At 43.4% G+C, this 18,350-nt stretch overlaps 1 protein-coding gene across 2 annotated transcripts; it reads left to right on the top strand.

The window, feature by feature from the left end:
- Window positions 1-448: 448 nt before the first annotated feature.
- On the top strand, window positions 449-11,126 carry ccnt2a (cyclin T2a). 2 transcript variants are annotated; one of them, XM_070837692.1, is made up of 10 exons: window positions 449-621; window positions 1,318-1,399; window positions 1,528-1,656; window positions 1,977-2,037; window positions 2,601-2,663; window positions 3,632-3,677; window positions 6,488-6,651; window positions 6,879-6,949; window positions 7,872-9,171; window positions 9,331-11,126. In XM_070837692.1, the coding sequence occupies exons 1-10, from the start codon at window positions 464-466 to the stop codon at window positions 9,402-9,404; spliced, it is 2,148 nt and encodes a 715-aa protein (XP_070693793.1). In that variant the 5' UTR covers window positions 449-463; the 3' UTR covers window positions 9,405-11,126. The 2 variants fall into 2 exon arrangements, with proteins under 2 accessions (XP_070693793.1, XP_070693792.1); XM_070837691.1 differs by lacking the exon at window positions 9,331-11,126 and having other exon boundaries at window positions 7,872-9,318.
- The last annotated feature ends 7,224 nt before the right edge of the window (window positions 11,127-18,350 follow it).

Raw genomic sequence — 18,350 nt, 5'->3', positions numbered from 1 at the left:
TGTGGGTGTGCTTGTTTTTGTGGCACACTGAGATGTCCCTTGGATTGTATGATGCCTTCTTAACATCCAGTGTCCAAAAGGGTCTTTGACAGACATACAGATATTGAATTTCTATTTCATGTTCACCAGATGAACAAAAGTGGATCTGGACCTACCAACGGTACATAAACATGATCTAAACCTCTGCAGACACTTTGTGTTTGCTGGGAGATTAAACTCGGTTTTGTGTAAAAGGTGAATAAATGAATGAATCAAAACTGATAAAAGACAATTCCATGGCCTATTGTAAAACAGCATCAGAATATTTACAAACGTGAATACCTTACTTTTTTAATACACACATGATAAACTGTGTGGTACACACCCAGCCGCACAACGCTCTCACCGTCGAAGAAGTCGTGTTTTCCTGTGCGACACTACGTCATATCCGCTCTCTCGATGCCTAAGTGAATGTTGGAGTGCAATGGCGGCGTGCCGGGGATCTTCGTCGAAATGGTTTTTCACCCGGGAGCAGCTCGAAAACACGCCGTCCCGCCGAAGCGGAGTAGAACCAGACCGGGAGCTCTCCTACCGGCAACAAGCGGCGAATCTGATCCAGGATATGGGTCAGAGACTCAACGTGTATCCTTTGTAAACAAACTTATTCCCCGACCAGACTGGGAGTAGACATGGCGCTAACAGCAGGAGCGGGCCCGTTCCCGTAAGCTAACTACATTTAACCCTATTGCTGAGGGTAGGGGGCAGGTTTCGGGGTTATTCATTGTGCTGCTTTTGTTTTGTGTTGGTTTAAATACTGTTTCTCTAAATATCTTCGTCCAGAGTCTCGGTGTCATAGTTTTATGTGTAGCCGTGCGCTAGTGTAGCATGCTAACTAGCTAGCGGAGAGTTGACGTCTGAAAGGCCATTAGGCGAGTTTGCAGCTTTTGCTAGCACCAGAGGCCACTGAAGCAAAACGCATGTACCCCTCACCCAGTAGAGCTCAGTCTATCAATAAACGACATGCTATATTAAAAGTGCAAGCTAATGCACGAAGTTATGTGGCATCGTCTTGCTGTCTTGGCATTACATTAACGTTAGATAAAATGTGTTTAAACTAACCCAAGTCACCTTGCTAGCTATACAGTGTCGTTAGCTCAGTTGTTAACTTTTCTTTACTATACACATGTAAGCAGTTATTTAGTTTAGTTTCGTACTAATCCTTTCCTCGCAGATGCGTGTCTTTGTTTAATGTAGCTGCATATGCTGTAGTTAAACTGCCTCTTGGCGCCGCCTTTCACACAATCTGAAATCAAAATTTTCCCTTGACCCACCTTCCAGCTCTCAATTAACAATAAATACAGCCATTGTTTACATGCATAGATTTTATATGCACCACTCTTTCACCAAATTCCACAGGAATGTAAGTAGTCGTCTGTTACATAATACTGCTGTTGACCTGCATCCTTTCATGTCAGGTAGATTGCTACAGCAATTACATTCGTAAGCTTGTATGAGTGTGCATGTAAATGTCCCGATGCTTTTGTACAGATAATATCTCCAACCACCTTATTCTTGGCCGCGAAAGTGGAAGAGCAACCCCGGAAGTTGGAACATGTGATCAAAGTTGCACATGCTTGCCTAAATCCCCAAGAACCGCCTCTAGATACAAAAAGCAACGTAAGTTCAGGAAGTGCTGCATGTTGTATGGTTGAAAGTTGTTTGTTTTCTCCTTTCTGCATCTGACTTTCCAGTTCTCTCAGCGGTCATGGTTTCCCAATGTATGACTGGCTGTTCCAAATTCCCTTGTCCTCTGCAAAGGGCCTTATTTTAACCGCCCTGGCCTGCTGTTGGTGTGTACCAAACGCCTACACCTGACAAGGCTTACGTTAATAGTAAAATGAGCCTCTTTGTTGTTGGCCATTTGAAATTAGCTATTAGGGGTGTAGATTAATAGACTCATTACAATTGTGTTGTAATGATTGTCTATCAAACTTCAGGCATACCTCCAGCAAGCTCAAGAGCTGGTGATACTTGAATCCATAGTGCTGCAGACCCTGGGTAAGTAGTGGTGACTGGAGTGGATGACTTGAGAGAGAGAGAGATAGCATTGTGTTTATCATGATCATTATCTTTGGATTATCATTATCAGTAAGGGAGTAGTGCTTTTAATCACTGTTGACTCTATTCATCACAGCCTGTTGAGTGACATGTTTTATCAGCTGCTGTATGGGTATCTTGTCAAATACATGTTTTCAATAAATCGTGCAAAGGTGACATGTCATTTTCTCATTGCCGACATCAGTCATGAAACATGGTACTGATACGTTTTATCTACATTTCACTTCTTGGCAACTTTTTATTTTGACGTTACAACAATTTGTGCTCACTCATTTGATTTCACTGAGAAATGTCTGAGAGGTGATTTGGTTCCACATACTTTCCAACGTAGATGTATGAATTGACTGCCAAGTCCCTCTGTTCACATTTAATGTACAGATGTACTTGAATCTGAATTGATGGCCTTAAAATTGAGTTTTAGATTTGTTTGTTTAACCATAATATGACATGTCACCTCCCAACTGTGTCTGTGTTGAACTCACCTGTCATGTATTTTGTTCCAGGCTTTGAAATTACTATTGATCACCCACACACTGATGTGGTGAAATGTTCCCAGCTAGTGCGAGGTAGAGGCTTCCTTCTTTGCTCTTTGTGCCCTCTGCTCTTGTTTGTCCCACCGCAGATATGGGTGGGGAGGGGGGTGAAAACCTTGCTGATTTGATGGTTACATAACCACACTCTTTTGATGACCCTTTTGAGTTCATTGTATGACATTGCACATAACCAGCAACATTTACTGAGGCTTATTGGGCCAGGTACAAGACTGAAGTACTCATTTTGTTTTTGGATATTGGATATGGTTCTGGGTGGCGCTTGCAGTGTGTTTCCTGCATCATCAAAGAACTAGAGCTGGGAGAAAAGACACAGAAAGTGAGGGACCAAATGATGAACGTTGTCCAAAGGCCTTTTCCACGACACAGTTTCAGTGGGCCAGTGTCTACAACACTCGGACCATGAAACTTAAGATGCTGAATAGAACTTAGCCGTTCATTTTTATTACTTACACGTGTGCTTTTGCTCTGTGGCATGTCAAAAATGTTTTGCTTGAAAAGGTCTCTCTGACTTTTAGACACTAACATCACTCACATGGCTGGGTGTATATGTTTGAGGCCGTATCATGCTGTTCAAAGAAGGAAACATTTTGGATTCAGATATATATCACAGTATGGCAAATATGCATACAAAATTACATGTAAAATAATCAATGTGTAATATTAATCAATATATTTGTAAAATAACATATAATCATGATACATTAAAACAGTGTCATTCATTGATGATATTGTCTCCCAGGTCTACTTGCAGGCTTAATTTGTAAAATTCATCCGTCTTGCTGAAAGTTTCTGAAATGTAGCAACATTTTCACCCAGAGTTGTTTTCAGTCTTGGCCTTGGCTCATTGGGTACATTGAAAATGAACTTAAACTAGGTAAACATTTAGTTCCTCACCCAATTATGATGAAATGCTTTTGGCTTGCAGAAATAGTAATACTTTGTTCCCATCCCTGTTCTTTCTTTCTGTCTCTCTGTTACAGCAAGCAAGGATCTGGCACAGACTTCCTATTTCATGGCTACCAACAGGTTGTTATCCTGCCCCTCCTTTGTTGCACTTTGACTGCACACCATAGCTTCCTGTAATGCAGGGTACCCTTTCAGTGTCCAACGGTCCCTACTTGCACTGGTGGTTGTTGGGATGCTTGCCTCCTCCCTTCAGCTCCCCTGCCTTGGTCCAAGGGAGCGGGACAGGCTGGCTTGTAGCATTACCGGCCCCAGTCGCAGTGCGGTGTATTGTACAAGGGTCCACGTGTTGGCACAGATGGGTTGAATGCAAGATGTGAAGTGTAGTGGTGCGCTTGAAACCCACGTTTGTTCGGTTGCGAAAAAGTGCATAAGTCTAAAAGAAAGACACTTTGGTAGCCTGAATAGCAGCTAAAGCTTTCACAGATGTAAACATTTCTCGTAGAGGTCCTTCCGGTAAGTACCGCAGATTCATTTTTAAAACTTTCTTTTTCATATCCATTTGTTCAAAATGCATTATATCCTCAAATATTTTTCAGTTTGCAATATTTGCTTTTCTATAAATGCAAATTTTTCTCGTTCTTCTGCGATATTGTTTTATTCATGTAGTTCCTGTAGAAAGACGTGACAAGAAGAACATTATTGCGACCCATTAAGGACCTGCAGAATATGTAATGCGTATATTTATTTGAGTATCTTTTAGGGCTGCCCCCGACCAAAGATTTTCCTAGTCATCGTTAGCTCAAGCCATTAGACAACTAGTTGTTGCACTTTGATTATTTAAATATATGTATACATTGGGGGGCATCAAAAAAAAGTTTGAGTTGAGAATCTTATCAGTAATATCGTTAACACGTTACAGAGAAATACAAAACCATAATAATGGAACAACCAGCAGGAGAGTCAGCATTTTGTTGATTGATTTCAAAACATCACACAACTTATGAACCCGTAACAGCAACAAATTACCAAACCCGTACCTTCTGGAAATTATCCTAGCACATTTTGAATGTCCTGGCCAACATCTAAACTACCACTATCTAATAACCACAGGGACCAACTGTGTAAACCCTGTCTGTCTGTGAGTGAGTGAGTGTTGTCACTTCCTGTGTCTGTCATTTCAACTTAAAACCCTGTAGTGTTTCATGCACAGTCCAGGTACATAGGTTTTGACTAATTTTGGATAGGCACAGCTCCCGAATGGAGTTTGGGGTTTTCCTCTTACGACCCACTGACCAATGAAAACATAGGAGATTAAGACCCTTCTCGTGGACTAACATTTGGTCGACTATTAGGGGGCAGCCCTAGAACCTCTCATACTAATCAAAATACATTTGATGATTCTAATTTGTTGTAAAGCGAGGAGAAAATGTTCTTGGCATGTCTTGTAGTAGAAAAACTGGGCCTTTAGGGGGCTTGTTATTAGTTGGCAGTGATGGAAAATGATTTGTGTTAATGTAATTAACCTCAACTGTCTTCAACTACTTAAAATCAGTTGACAACGTCTGGATGCTGACTGTTAACAGCATTTAAAGTTTTGCACTGAGCCAGCACTTATTAAGAATGAAAGTTTTAGACAATGACTGTCCTTAAAATAGCTCAATACAAATTGGTGTGGTTTAATTCAGTCAAGAAGACTCACTGCTGATGTTTTAAAGGATTTTAGATGTAGAAATCCATCTGAGTTGTGAAATGTTGTCAGTAGCCAAACGCTTGTAAATGTTGGCTGTGACTGAAAGCTAAGTTTAAAGCCACAGTAATCTGACAGAGCAGACTCCAGACATTGTCTCACTCTGACCATCCAGCTCTTACAAAACATCTTTTAAAATGCAGGAATGGAAAGTTATGGCTAGTTTTTTGTGTTATACAACATAATGCTGAGACATGGGGTGGGTAAAGTGATGTTGAATGTAATATTGTAATTGTAATTGTGGGTCATTTTGATCCTATAACAACTTTGATCCTGATGTGATATTAACTAATTTGTATCGGTGAACTTGAGTTCACCTTCATTACAAAGAATCAAAGCAGTCAGTGATGATTTTAAAATGTTTTAGTAGCGTTTTGTGTTTGTGCTTTAGCTGTTAATACTCGGATGGTGGCCATATGTCTATTTTTATTTGTTACTGTGACGTGATATGAATATATTGAAATATCTGTGATCTAAGCTTGCATGACTCAACTCTTGCAAGTGAGCTGTTGCAGAACAATGTTTCCATGCAAACACTTCATTTCACCCCCAATACAAGCAGCCACGTTGCATGCATGTATGAGGAGGACCCACTATGTTTATCTCTTTCAACACAGTCCATAGTGAGACCCATACAGAGAGGGTGTAGCGCTAGTTAATTGTACAATGATGCAATTGTCACATGGGTGGCCTCAGGGTTTAGCGTTTCACAATGGGCCGAGTACACGAAGCTACTACACATAGGCCCCTCCCCATTTCCCTCATGTTTTTATGATTTCCCCACATTTAAACCTGCCAGGTTCCATGAAACATAAATCACTGTGACATGACACAATTCACTGGGAGTTTGCTGGGAATTGTGTCCTTGCGTTACACGAACCATGAAGTGATTAGATGTGCCACCTGTATTGTGACCTGAGTTTGACATTAGAAGCTGTTAGATTATCAGTTTCATATCAACACAGTCCAATAATGGCTTATCTTTTATCTTTTGCAACCAATCCCTACAGCAAATTAAACCTGTCTGCACCCTCTTGTCTTTTTTTTCCTCTCTTTTCTCCACATGTGGGACCAATCGCGGCAATGCCTGCCCTGAATCAACTCAATCACATACCTGTGCCCTCACATATGTGAAACATTCACTCTGTTTTACACACACCGCACGCACTCACACACTCCGCAGTCTACACCTCACTACCTTCTGCCTCCAATACAAGCCCACAGTGATCGCCTGTGTGTGCATCCACCTGGCATGTAAGTGGTCCAACTGGGAGATTCCAGTTTCCACTGACGGAAAACACTGGTGGGAGTACGTGGACAACTCCGTCACTCTCGAGCTGCTTGATGGTGAGATTGAATTGATAGAGTTTACTTTTTCATAACACTGATATTTTTTTTTTGTTAAATATATCTTGCTCTAAGGTTTTCTGTAATGCTGTGTTTTGTAAACATGTTGAGGAAACGTCAGAGTTCATGTATTTTCCATTGGTGTAATGAAGAGAAGAGGCAGTTACATTTTGTTACTTAAGCAGTAGAATTTGATGTCTAAAGACAGTTATGTCTTGTACTTTTAGAGTTGACTCATGAGTTTCTGCAGATCCTGGAGAAGACGCCAAGTCGGTTAAAGAGGATACGCAACTGGAGGGTAGGATACATTGCTGTTCTGATTCATACATTAGACAGACATGTTTTGCCTTTAATTTTGATTTATTAGCACAGGATGCATCAAAGTAGTTGATCTCAGTAACACAGCTCTATGTACACCCATGTGATCTTTTTAACCAGCAAAAAGCTTAAGTGCCAAAATACAGTTCTGAAAACAATTTAAATGTCTGTAGTACAGCGGGGCGGCCACAGGTCCATAAAAATTCATAAGATGTCTTTTATTAGATTATTCGTAACAAAGGTTCATTCACAACTCATAATATAACGACATTAGCCAAATAATGTGTAAGAAACAATCCTTCAACTCACTTTTAGGCAAAAAAAACTGTAAAAAGTAGATTTTATATCCGTCCAACTTAAACTTTAACTAACTTATGACTGGATTAATTCTCACAACAGTCTTTAGTGTAGGCTAAAGAGATTTACTTAATTAAAAGCCATGTATAAGCTATGAAACATTTACTTTTATTTTACTTTTATTTAAATGACTTTAAATTGTAACACAATTGTAGTGATTAATGTCATTAAGACAAGTATATGTTTTGACATTAATAAATGTATTTATTTGGACTTGAAATCAACCAGTTGTCATCATTTTGCTCATATTGAACTGACAGCATATATATTTACTCAGAAAGGTAGGCTCATATTTGATGATCAATTGTGTTGCAAAATTGGCCTTAAATTTAATAAAACAGTGGCATTAAAGTCTTAAATTGAACTTGCTGATACAGGTACACACCCTGGTGTAGCAACTATAAACTTGCTATAAATTTGTTTGACAAATTACAATATGGATACTTTGGTGGCAGTGTTAAAATTACATTTGTCCCCTTCAGAGAGCTTACTGCTGAGTAAACCCAATCTCTCAACAATGTCCCACATCTCTTTCTATCTTCTAGGCAACACAGGCTGCCAAAAAGCCCAAGGGTGAGGGCACTTCGTTGACGGACAACTCCTTTGCAGGGCCCTCCATGCTCCAAGTTCAAGGGGATGCCTCTTCCAACCCAAGTTTTTCCAAAGCGGGCGCCGCCTTCACTGCATCCCTGTCTCTGGACTCCTTGTCTGGCACATACAATCCGGCTAGCCACAGTGAGTGGCCCCAGGGCAACCAGAGCCTAGCAGGGTACCCTTCCACCTGTGTAAAACAGGAACCCCTCAGTATCCCTCTCCAAGAACCCACACTGTCCCTGCAGACCTCCACTTCCTCTTTGCTTCAGACTGCTTACAGGACTGAGAAAACGGTAGACTTCAACCCTATCAAACAGGAACAAAAAGGAGGTGGTGGGAGTGGGGTGGGCAAGCATCAGCCACCACCTCAGTCTGCCTACCTTCCACCAGCTCAGCCTCCACCACAACCTTCTCCAGCTCAGAAGCTGTCTCTGGACAAATACAGAGAGAAGCATGCTGCAGAGCTGGCTGTCACTGGGCAGAAACGTGGTCAGGAACAGCATGGAGGAGTAATGGATTGCGATGTTAGGGGCTCTATGTCGTCTTCCTCCTCTTCTACCTATGCACCATCCTCTGCAAGCCAAGTAGACCATAGAAAACATTCACAGCCCCACCAAGTATCCCATGCTGGTGGCAGCATCACTGCTTCCCCAATGAAAATGAAAGTCCCCTCCTCAACTTCAGGGCAAGATAGGCGTCATCACAGTGACAAACGGGACAAAGGCTCTCTAAAACTCCGCCTGGCTGTTCCTGGGTCTGGTGGAGGCTCCCAGCTGGATAAAAGTGGACAATCAAGCAAAGATGAGCTTAAAATGAAGATAAAAGTTTCATCATCAGAGCGCCACAGCTCATCGGATGAAGGCATGGCGGCCAGCAACAACAACAACAACAACAAGAGTAAACATTCCAGCCCTCTGGTGAGCAAAGAGAAACATCGAGGAGCAGATCACAACTTCCATCGCCACCACAAGCACACTCACCAACATCCACACTCGCACAGCGGGAATGGGCGAGGAGGCCCCGAGGGCCCCGGTGTTGGAGGAGGAGGCCCTGGTCTGCTCCGGGCTCCTCCAGCACTGGTCAGCATGGAAGGAATGACGCTTGCTCCTCCTGGGTCCACCTCTTTATCTTCAGCATCATCGCGCAAGAGGGCGTACCCCGAGGCCAGCTACAACCACCACCCTTCCTCCTCATTCTCCACTTCTTGCTCCAAAGTGAGCAAAATCTCCAAGGGTGGCACTGGTGCTGCAGGTACTACATCTTTTTCTTTCCCCTTTTTTCCCCCTTGCTCCTCTCCTGTACTGCAGTGTGTCTCGTCTGGCTTGCAGCTCTGTGGCTAACCTCCCTCCCCCCCCCCCCCCCTCCTCCTCCTCATTCTTGTTTCTCCTCCTCCCCTCCTGTCACACCCAGGTGGGCTGCGGACCTCTCAGCAGCACCCGCCTCCTAGTGAATCGCCACATGAAGTGGGAGAGCAGAGACACTGAGTCCACCACTCTGCAGCCATGGCCAGCACATGGAAATGGCAACAGACTACCCACAGTTCAGACTTTGAAGACTATGCTCACCTCCCTGTTAAGTGCCCTAGGAAAATAACTCTTTATGTAATGATAAACCCTTTACTGAAAGGCAGAAAAATGGATCTGCAAAAAAAAGAATTGTTGGACATCTCAATTTCTGAGAGGCAAGAATGATGAAAAAATTATGCTTCCTGACTGTCAGATCTCTGGGTTGTGATGCTCAGTCCTGTCTTTCCGTTAGTGTGTTGAATTGCTGCTTGGTTTTCCTTCCTCCTCAAATGAGTCTAGGAATGTGCAAAGGTGTGTGTTTTCATCGGGGGTGGGGGGGGAGGGTTCCCTACATTTCAGATCTCCAGACAGAAGTATTAGTGAGTACCATGAAAGGCATGGAAGGTGCACTTTCTTCATTTTCCTCCTCCTCCTCTTTTTTTTTTTTTTTAAACGAGTTATTTAATTGAATCACATCTCGGTGGTTGTATGGAGGAAGCCAGCTGGAGATGAGTTCGCGTTATGTTGGCTGGCATTCCATTAGTGCTGTTGATGGATGCAATTTTTTTTATTTTAGGTGTAAAGTTTCATCTCCTCAATTACTTTCTTGTCTTGATTTCTTTTTATACTTAAGTACTGTGCGTATGATTTGCATGTTTCAATCATCAAAGGGATTTAAAAGGAGAATGCGTACTTGCTGTTTACAGAAAGTGGAGATAAATGTACATACGTTTTTGTATGTTTCAAGAAAAAAAAAGCTATACCATGACTACTCAGGTTTGGAGCTGCTTGTAAGTATAACAAGATAACTATAATACCTATAAAAGACTTTTATTTTGTTGACCAACGGATTGGGCATCATCGAGTGAATGATTGCAGCATTCCAGTGGTGTGTGCTTCTTACAGCCTTCCTACAGAGGGTGCTGTACTGTGCTTTTCCATCGTAGGAAAATATCAGCCAATGCCCTCAGTAACACTGGCACATCCAACACCTACTTATCACATCAGAGCAATGCAATTTGTACCAAAAATTATTTTTTGGACCTCCAAGTAGACCTTAAGCTGGATGCCAAAGGTTGTACCTCAAAAAGAAAAAGAAAAAACAACTGACAAAGACAGTAGTAGTGTGCTATTAAAGTTTACATAACCCTTTTTACTTTGAAGTGTATCAGACATAATTTCATGACATAAAGCTGTAGCCCTTAATACATGTAAGTATTACTCAATCAAACATTATCAGGGTGCTGTTCAGAAACAAATAACGCTTGTTGGACCAGTTTCCATCCCAGCAACAGTTGTAGGATCAGTGACTAATTGGCCTTATGCAACATGACCGGCTGGATATTTCAGAAAGCTCAATTATCTTCAATGTGGACATCCCTTTTGTTACTCATCCAATTGGTTAAAGTTCCATTTGCAACCATGTACCTGTCCGTACGCGTCTTACATCGGTTCCATATATTAAACTATATTGTTCTCAAATCTTGACATGACCGTCCTGTCAGCTCTTGACTGGATTAACTCATTTATTTTGTAGTGTGCAAAATACCTAATAAGCCTGAGGCTGGATTGTTTGTACCCTCATTAGGGATTTACAGTTGGGCATACGGAACAAAAGCTTGTCCTTACATCCTTTTTTTTTCTTTTCATTTCAATATTATGAATAAACTTCAAAAGTTGCCACTACCCTGACACAATATATACCCTGCTTGTTGCTGTCATTTTATTATGCTTATTTCCGTGTTACTGAAGTCGAGGAGTTAAGAATGTTATGGATTTGTAGACTTGAATATGAGGTGGCAGGCTTATACAGTAGCAGTTTTACACAAGTCATCAAAAGGAAAACTAACCGGAATTAGTTCACACACTCAGACCTAAAAAGAAATTACAGAAATTCGCTGCGATATAGATGAGGCACATTTGATCAGAACCTAAATACTGTATATCACACAGCACAGAGACCTAGAGTTACACTATACATTTAGAATTAAGGTATTTATAACATTGGCACATTTGTAGGACTGCGATAGGAAAAATGTAAGTGATGCATCTATCTATTCACATTTTATAGGTTCCATTAATGTACAGTGTGAAATGTATAAAAAGTGCTTCACATGTAGCTCATTTAAAACTTCAGCTGAAAAATGCAATGACTACATTTCCATCTCATCAACATACTTTATATTTTAGCTTCCACAAAGGTGTGGGGCACTAGCCTGGCGCCCCATGCTACCAAACACACCACTGGTGCATCACTGTGGACAGGGGGCCAGAGGGGTCACTATGAAATACTTGGGATGGATGTTTTGGGCCACCAATTTGAATTAAATGATTAAATGCCCCCTTGAAGTCAAAAAATATTCTGTTTTAGTGGAACTCCTTGTTAACCACACAGTCCCTCTGGGTGACCACAGCTGTTCTTTTTCTGTGTTTCCTGAGAGCTCACGGCAGTCTCAGTTTTGGGGATGAATGCATGCTTGAGCAGCTGGTCTGCAGGTGGCCGTAGTCTCTGGTCACTGGAGTTGAGAGAAAACGAAGTGAACTTATACCAAAACATGCATGTAAATAGAAAAATACACACTGATATAGGTCTTGAACTTCATCACTCAAACTCAAAAGTGTAGTCTCTCTATAACTAAACCCATACATTCACTGGGGAATTGAGAGTATGAAAGGAATTTGTCATACATGCAACAAAAGTGTCAGTTTGCACTGACCAGGGAGGACAACAGGTCTCACCTTGTCAAGCAGATTTTTACAAAATCCTTGGCGCTGTTTGAAAACCCATCTGGTAAGGAGGGCATCAGCCCCCTTTGAGCCCCAATGTAGAACAAGGCAGCCATCTTGTCCATGTGAGCCAGTGGTGGTTTCCCTGTGGCCATCTCGAACACTGTGCAGCCCACGCTCCATATGTCTGACTTCCTGCCATATCCTGTCTCATTGATTACCTGGAGAGTGGAACAAATGCTGCGAGTCAGACGGGACTAAAAAGCCAATTTAGCGTTCAGCTGAACAATGAAATGAAGAGAATAAAAACAGGCGTCTTCGCGGACGAGGAGGACCACCTAAATGAAGTCTACCTCTGGTGCCATCCAGTAAGGTGTGCCATGGACGGACTTGAGCAGATCTCCACTGTTGCTAGCGGTCTGGTTCAGGCAGCTGAGACGTCGTGCGCAGCCAAAGTCTATGAGCTTGATGATGCCAGTGGGCATCAGCATGACATTGTTTCCCTTCAAGTCGCGATGAATCACCCTGTTCTGATGAAGGTAGGCCACTCCTTTTAGAATCTGATGGGTGTACAGAGTCAGGACTCGCTCTGGCAGTGGGCCAAACCTGGGGGCGGCAAAAGGTAAAGGCTGTGTATTGTTGAGCTCTACTCTTGATATTTTGTCACAGATTAGATATAAGAAAAGCTCAATATTTCAACTGTTACTTCTGTGTAAGTTGCAAGGCTATTTTGAGTCAACCTAACCTGTGAAGGATGCTCGCAATGGATCCTCCTGGGATGTATTCCATGAAGATGGAAACCACATGCTGATAAAATGAGGTCCCCAGGAAGCCCACGATGTTGGCGTGTCTTAAGGTTTTCAGCAGCTCCACTTCCCCCTGCAGACGACTGTACTCCCTCTGTGCAGCGTCGGGGTCAGACGCATCCAGGCTGACCTGCTTCACAGCTATCAGCTGGCCCTGGCTGGTCAGGCCGCAGTACACCTGGTAAGAGGGCAGCAGTGACTAGTTTAGACGTAGCAGATAGTTTGCCGCTGTACAGACCAAGTGTGCGGTGTAATGAAGAGATGACACCTGAGGGCATTGGTGTGCATGTTATTCAGACCCCAGAGGTGTACTTTTTGTCACATATCACTCATGAGTCAACTCACAGTGGCTGAATGTGTTATTAGCTTTACTATATTGTTCTAAATGAGAACACCTACTGTCCCATAGGCTCCTCTGCCAAGGACTTCACCCTTTGTCCATGTGATGGTGTCATCAACCAGGCCAGAGCCAAGCAGAGCAACGCTCTCCATTGAGTCAATCTGCAATAAAATACATAGATTAAAGGTTAGTGAGGTAACCAAGAGAGCAATGCGGCGTGACATGAATTATTAACAGAATACCACTCTTTTTTTTCAAAAAAACAATGGGCCTTTGAAGCTTTGGTGGATCGGGATAACTTGGGTTCTCAAGGTTATGGTGTCGAATTAGTTTCTTCTAATAGATTAATAGGCTATTCGAGAATGTGAGGGACTGTACAAAAATTATTGGAGCAGTCAGGTGGGCTGAACCTTGTGTTTCAAGGGTTATAAATGTTTTCATGAGCTCCTCTTGACTTGGAAAAAACACATGCCAAAATAATACAGCAGTGTTATTGTTGTAATTGTTTAATCATGGAATCATGGAACTTCTTATATGAGTTACCGATGTACACACCAATAAAACCATGGGCTGGGCTGTTGCAGGTGGAAAAGTCCACCTTTATGAATGTAACTGTCAACATAACTATTAACTGTGCTGCAAAGGAAGGATGAAATAAAGCATACCAAAGCAAGTGAGAGTCAGGCTACCCTACCTTAGTCTTTGTTCCTGTTACAGCGTCGTCTCTGTCTGACTCCTCTTTGTCTGGTTGCAGATTTTCAGAGCATGGGCCTATGGACACATCCCTCTCGTCCAATGAGATCAGCTCCTCGGCCAGACATTGCAGCAGGTCGTCGGTGAGCGGCCCATCCCCGACATCATCCAGAAACTTTTGGTAAATTGGTGACATGATGGTGTGGCTGCTGCTGCCAGAGGACGTCCAAGTGTTGATCTTGGGCTGTTGGGGGCTGTGGGACAACACGGGCTCAGGAAGCGGTCGGCTAAGGTTTCCTACTGATGAGTCCCTGCTTTTGACGTGAATGTGGCTATCACCTCCAGCATGAGATGGAGTCGCTGTAGTCGTCAGTGTTTTGTCATCAGATCTGAGTGTTTCAGATCTAGACAGAGCCTCCTGTATGGTGGATAACATGTGATCCTCAGCGTTTTCTGAAGCACTATTATGACAAATTTCAGCACCCTTAGAGAGAACTAACTCAACCTCTGTGTGCCCATCCAATTTAGGCACACCCTTCATTTTACGTGTGCCTTTCCTTGACACAGGTGTGAGGTGAGGTTTCCCCCTAGAGGATGCAAGTTTTGGTTTAGCTTTAGCTGAAACCACTGGACTCTCCCCTGGGCTTCTCCTCAGCTGTGCCTGTTTCAGTGGTCTGTGTTTGACTTTATGGCACTGCAGAGTCTTTCTAGACGAAGCCGACTGCACTTGTCTGTCCTTAACTGTCTCACAGGAGCCGGACACTCGAAGATTATCATAGACGGGACCGGCAAACATCTCGTAGATGGCCGGTCCTTCAGCCCCGCTCTGTATCTGCTGGAACATGTCTTTGTAGGTGATGATCTCCACAGCAGACTTAGACCTCGGCATCCCGGCTAAACCGGGTCTCTTCCACTGCCGAGTGCCCTTCTGCTCCCTCACTGCTGGGTGCTGTGGAGCTCTGTTGCTGCTCAACTTGTCAGGATTTGCTCTTTTGCTCTGTGCATGATCAGGAACCTTCTTTCGTGGTGATGGCGTGCCAGATTTTAGCTTTGATTTTACTTTTGTGGCCGTGTCTCCAGTAATGATTAGCTCAGGGCTTTTCCTGGTTTTATCTTTGACTTGTGTGGAAAGTGAGGAGTGCTTCAGTCCGCCTTTGGACTTGTTCCGGTTTAAGATGCTTCGGTCCTTGTGTGCTAGTATGTTGAAGGACTGCTGGTTCGTTTGAATATTTGCTCTTAGGTCATAGTTCATGCTGGTTCTTCTCTCCTTGTTCTCGACATGCTTTAAGGCTTTCAACATCCTCTCATCTCTCTTGGGATCCATGTCTGCCTGTGGATGGTTTCCAGCTGGAATGAATGACTGAGTTCTCCCCTCTGTGGTATTTAAATCCACTCTAAGAGGGATTGGGTTAATTGCCTGGGTTCCTTCATAACAGGAATCCTTCATTGTTCTTTCTGTCTGTTTTATATCCTGCAGGTCATTTCTGGTATTCCCTTCAGAGCATGTCAAAGCATCACCCTGCTCATTATTCATACCAAATGTTATTCCGTGGCTAATCTCAGTCTCAGGTTCTGTGGCGTAGCCCACATTCTTTTCCTCCTTAGACTTTGATGTGATTGGTATTTCATTGTACAAAGTGTCTTTAGTAGGATTCGTCGTGCCTCTTCGCTGTGCATAGTTACATTTTATAAGGGGCTGACTGTGGACAGGCTCTTTTGTATCATTCATATTGGTGGCTCTGTCTTCACAGTAGGAGTTTATATCAGATTCTGTCCTGAGAAGATCTCTTGTATGATTGATAGGCTCTCCACTGAGGGGACGTGCTGATCTGTGGATCGGTGGAATATGGCTCATCCTTGACTGAACTTCACATCGCCGTCTCTCCTCCCCAACCACACCGGCCTCGGCATTTGAGCTTGTGTCGTTCAGATGCTGCAACAACCCGTCTCCAACAAACTCCAGGTGGCTTTCTCCTGGAGCTCTCTCATGTGCATCCCTCCCATCTTCCTCCCCCTCCTCGTCCTCCAGATCGATGGAACTCTGGCTGCTGCTGCTAGAGCCGCTCTCCTCGCTACCAGGCTTAGTGGTCAGAGGGACAGTGCGTGGGCTGCCCCAAGACAGCCTCTCTCTCCTCAGCCGGGTCCTGAAGCAAAGGGGGCTCTGGTTGATGGGCTTCAGAGGAACATGGTACTTAAGCACCGGCAGAGTCCCAGTGTCCCTGGGCCTGCTGCCTAGTGGTGCCAACTGCTTGGGTGTTCTTGGGTGCAGAGCCTGCAAGAGACCCTGTGACAAAATGCAGAGAATGAGCACACTGACAGAAATTCACTGGTTATGACTGGCAAGGCAGAAAAGAAAAAGGGGTGAAGCTGATATAAAGAGGTTTTGGATGAAATTCACCTTATGTTCATTTACAGCATCTTGAGAGCCCAGCCCTGCAAACAGGAAGAGATTTTAAATTCAAACTAATATCCTTTGGTTACTTTTCAAAATTCATACCGCAATAACTTTGTTTATACATTACAGTCAACACTGTCAACACTCTTCTGAATATTCCTAACATGTTGGATAGAAATAAAATGTAACTCTTTCCCAGATTTTCGGATCTAGAAGTGCATTAACGTACGGGTCTGGATGTGCGCTCTGGCCTGGATCATAGTGTTTGAGCACAGTAGTGGTTCCATGATGCTGGGGGCTGATTGGCTGAGCTGGCTGGGCTTTGACAGCAGACTGGAAGCGGATGGAGATGCGCCAACCATACTTGTTGTTCTCTGCCTGTGAGGGACAAATCAAAAACAAGATTTTGTGTGAGTGCTGGAGATGTAATGTGTCTTGTGAATACAAATAAGCACAATTATCAAAATACAGAAGGTCAGAAAGATTTTCACAGCCCCGTAGAAGTATAATATAGTTTATTTGGACGTTGTTAATTAAATATTAATAACTAAATAATTGCATTTGATTGATAATTACTTTTCACTTTTAATTAGTGTCACACTCCAGCCACCACTCCGGCTGGGAGCCATGCCAAAGAAAAAGGTTTGCAGACAGTGTAACCAAGCCCTGAACCTTTCAGCCTTAAATCTTGGTGACAGAAAACAGTGTTTTCCAGTCTGTGTTGTCATTTTAGTTGATAAAAAGAAATAAGCAGGAGTGCTGCAATGTCAGAGGGGCTTAGAGAATAATCGGATTCTTCTTTTTGTCTGTTTCGTTCAAGGTTTGATTTCCACCATTCACATGTATGTACAGTACCTGTGTTTCGGGGGCACCTGCAGGCCGGAGGTCCTGGTACTCAGCAAACCAGATGAGGGGGCAGGATCCAGGTGGCTCCAGCGTCTGCTGTTGTCACCCAGGCTTGGCAGAGACAGACCTCCTCTGCTGAGCAGGAGGGGAGAGGTCACACAAAGGTATACAGTTCATTTTGAAATGAGAAGGGGAGAGTTTATACAGAGACTACTCAGGGAAGTCTGCTGGGGCTCAACTGAGAAAGTCTCATTAATGATGCTGTAATATGAATTACAAATGCCAAAAGCCTCATTTGCCCCCCTCCCATCTCTCTATTTCGGGAAGCTCATGCTATGAAATTAGAGACCTGCTCAAAGCCCTTCATTCTCCTTGGAGAGCTTGGACTTGATTCAGTGGTGAGAGCTCCACATAACAGACAATGAGCTGATTCACCGAAGCCCTCTCTCCCCCTGTCTCTGTGTTTCTAACCTGTTTGGGTAGAACAGGTTGTCCTCTGGACACAGTGACAGGTGCCTGCGTACAGGACAGGAGTGTAACCGGAGAGGACACTATTTTGCTGGTGATGTCAAAGTAAGGGGCAGTCTTTGACCAGCCTGTGTGCTGTTTATACAAGAGGCTGTGTGTTGGGGGGGGGGGGTGGGGGGGTGGGGGGGTGGGGGGGGGTGGAGTGTTAACTGTACACACATCTGCCACAAACAACTGTTTGTGGTTACGTATGAACAGATGACAGGCAAATAATTGCTTCTTTATGGTCAAAACACATTCAAAGAGTGCTCATGAGAATGTGTGTGTGTGTGTTTGTGGGTGTGGGTGTGAGTGTGTATAAAAGATTTTATCCCTGCCCACCTGGTTCCCCTCCCTGCATCCTGGTAGGCTTGTCTGATGTCTCTCAGTGTTTCCATGGCGTTTTGGAAACATGGGGGGATCCCCTTATCTGCACACACACACACACATACACACACACACACATAGATTTACGCCCACCCATCCTAAATCCATTGTTTTCTCCTAATTGGTCATGGTTACACACACATTTTAAACTCAGTTACAGAAACAATACAGCTGGCCTGACAGAAGCTAAAAATTGTACAAATTTGTCATTGATAACAAAAGAA

This window comes from Pempheris klunzingeri, chromosome 10 (genome assembly GCF_042242105.1).
Source record: "Pempheris klunzingeri isolate RE-2024b chromosome 10, fPemKlu1.hap1, whole genome shotgun sequence".
Classification (NCBI taxonomy): Eukaryota; Metazoa; Chordata; class Actinopteri; order Acropomatiformes; family Pempheridae; genus Pempheris; species Pempheris klunzingeri.
This window is presented reverse-complemented; position numbering and strand designations above follow the sequence as displayed.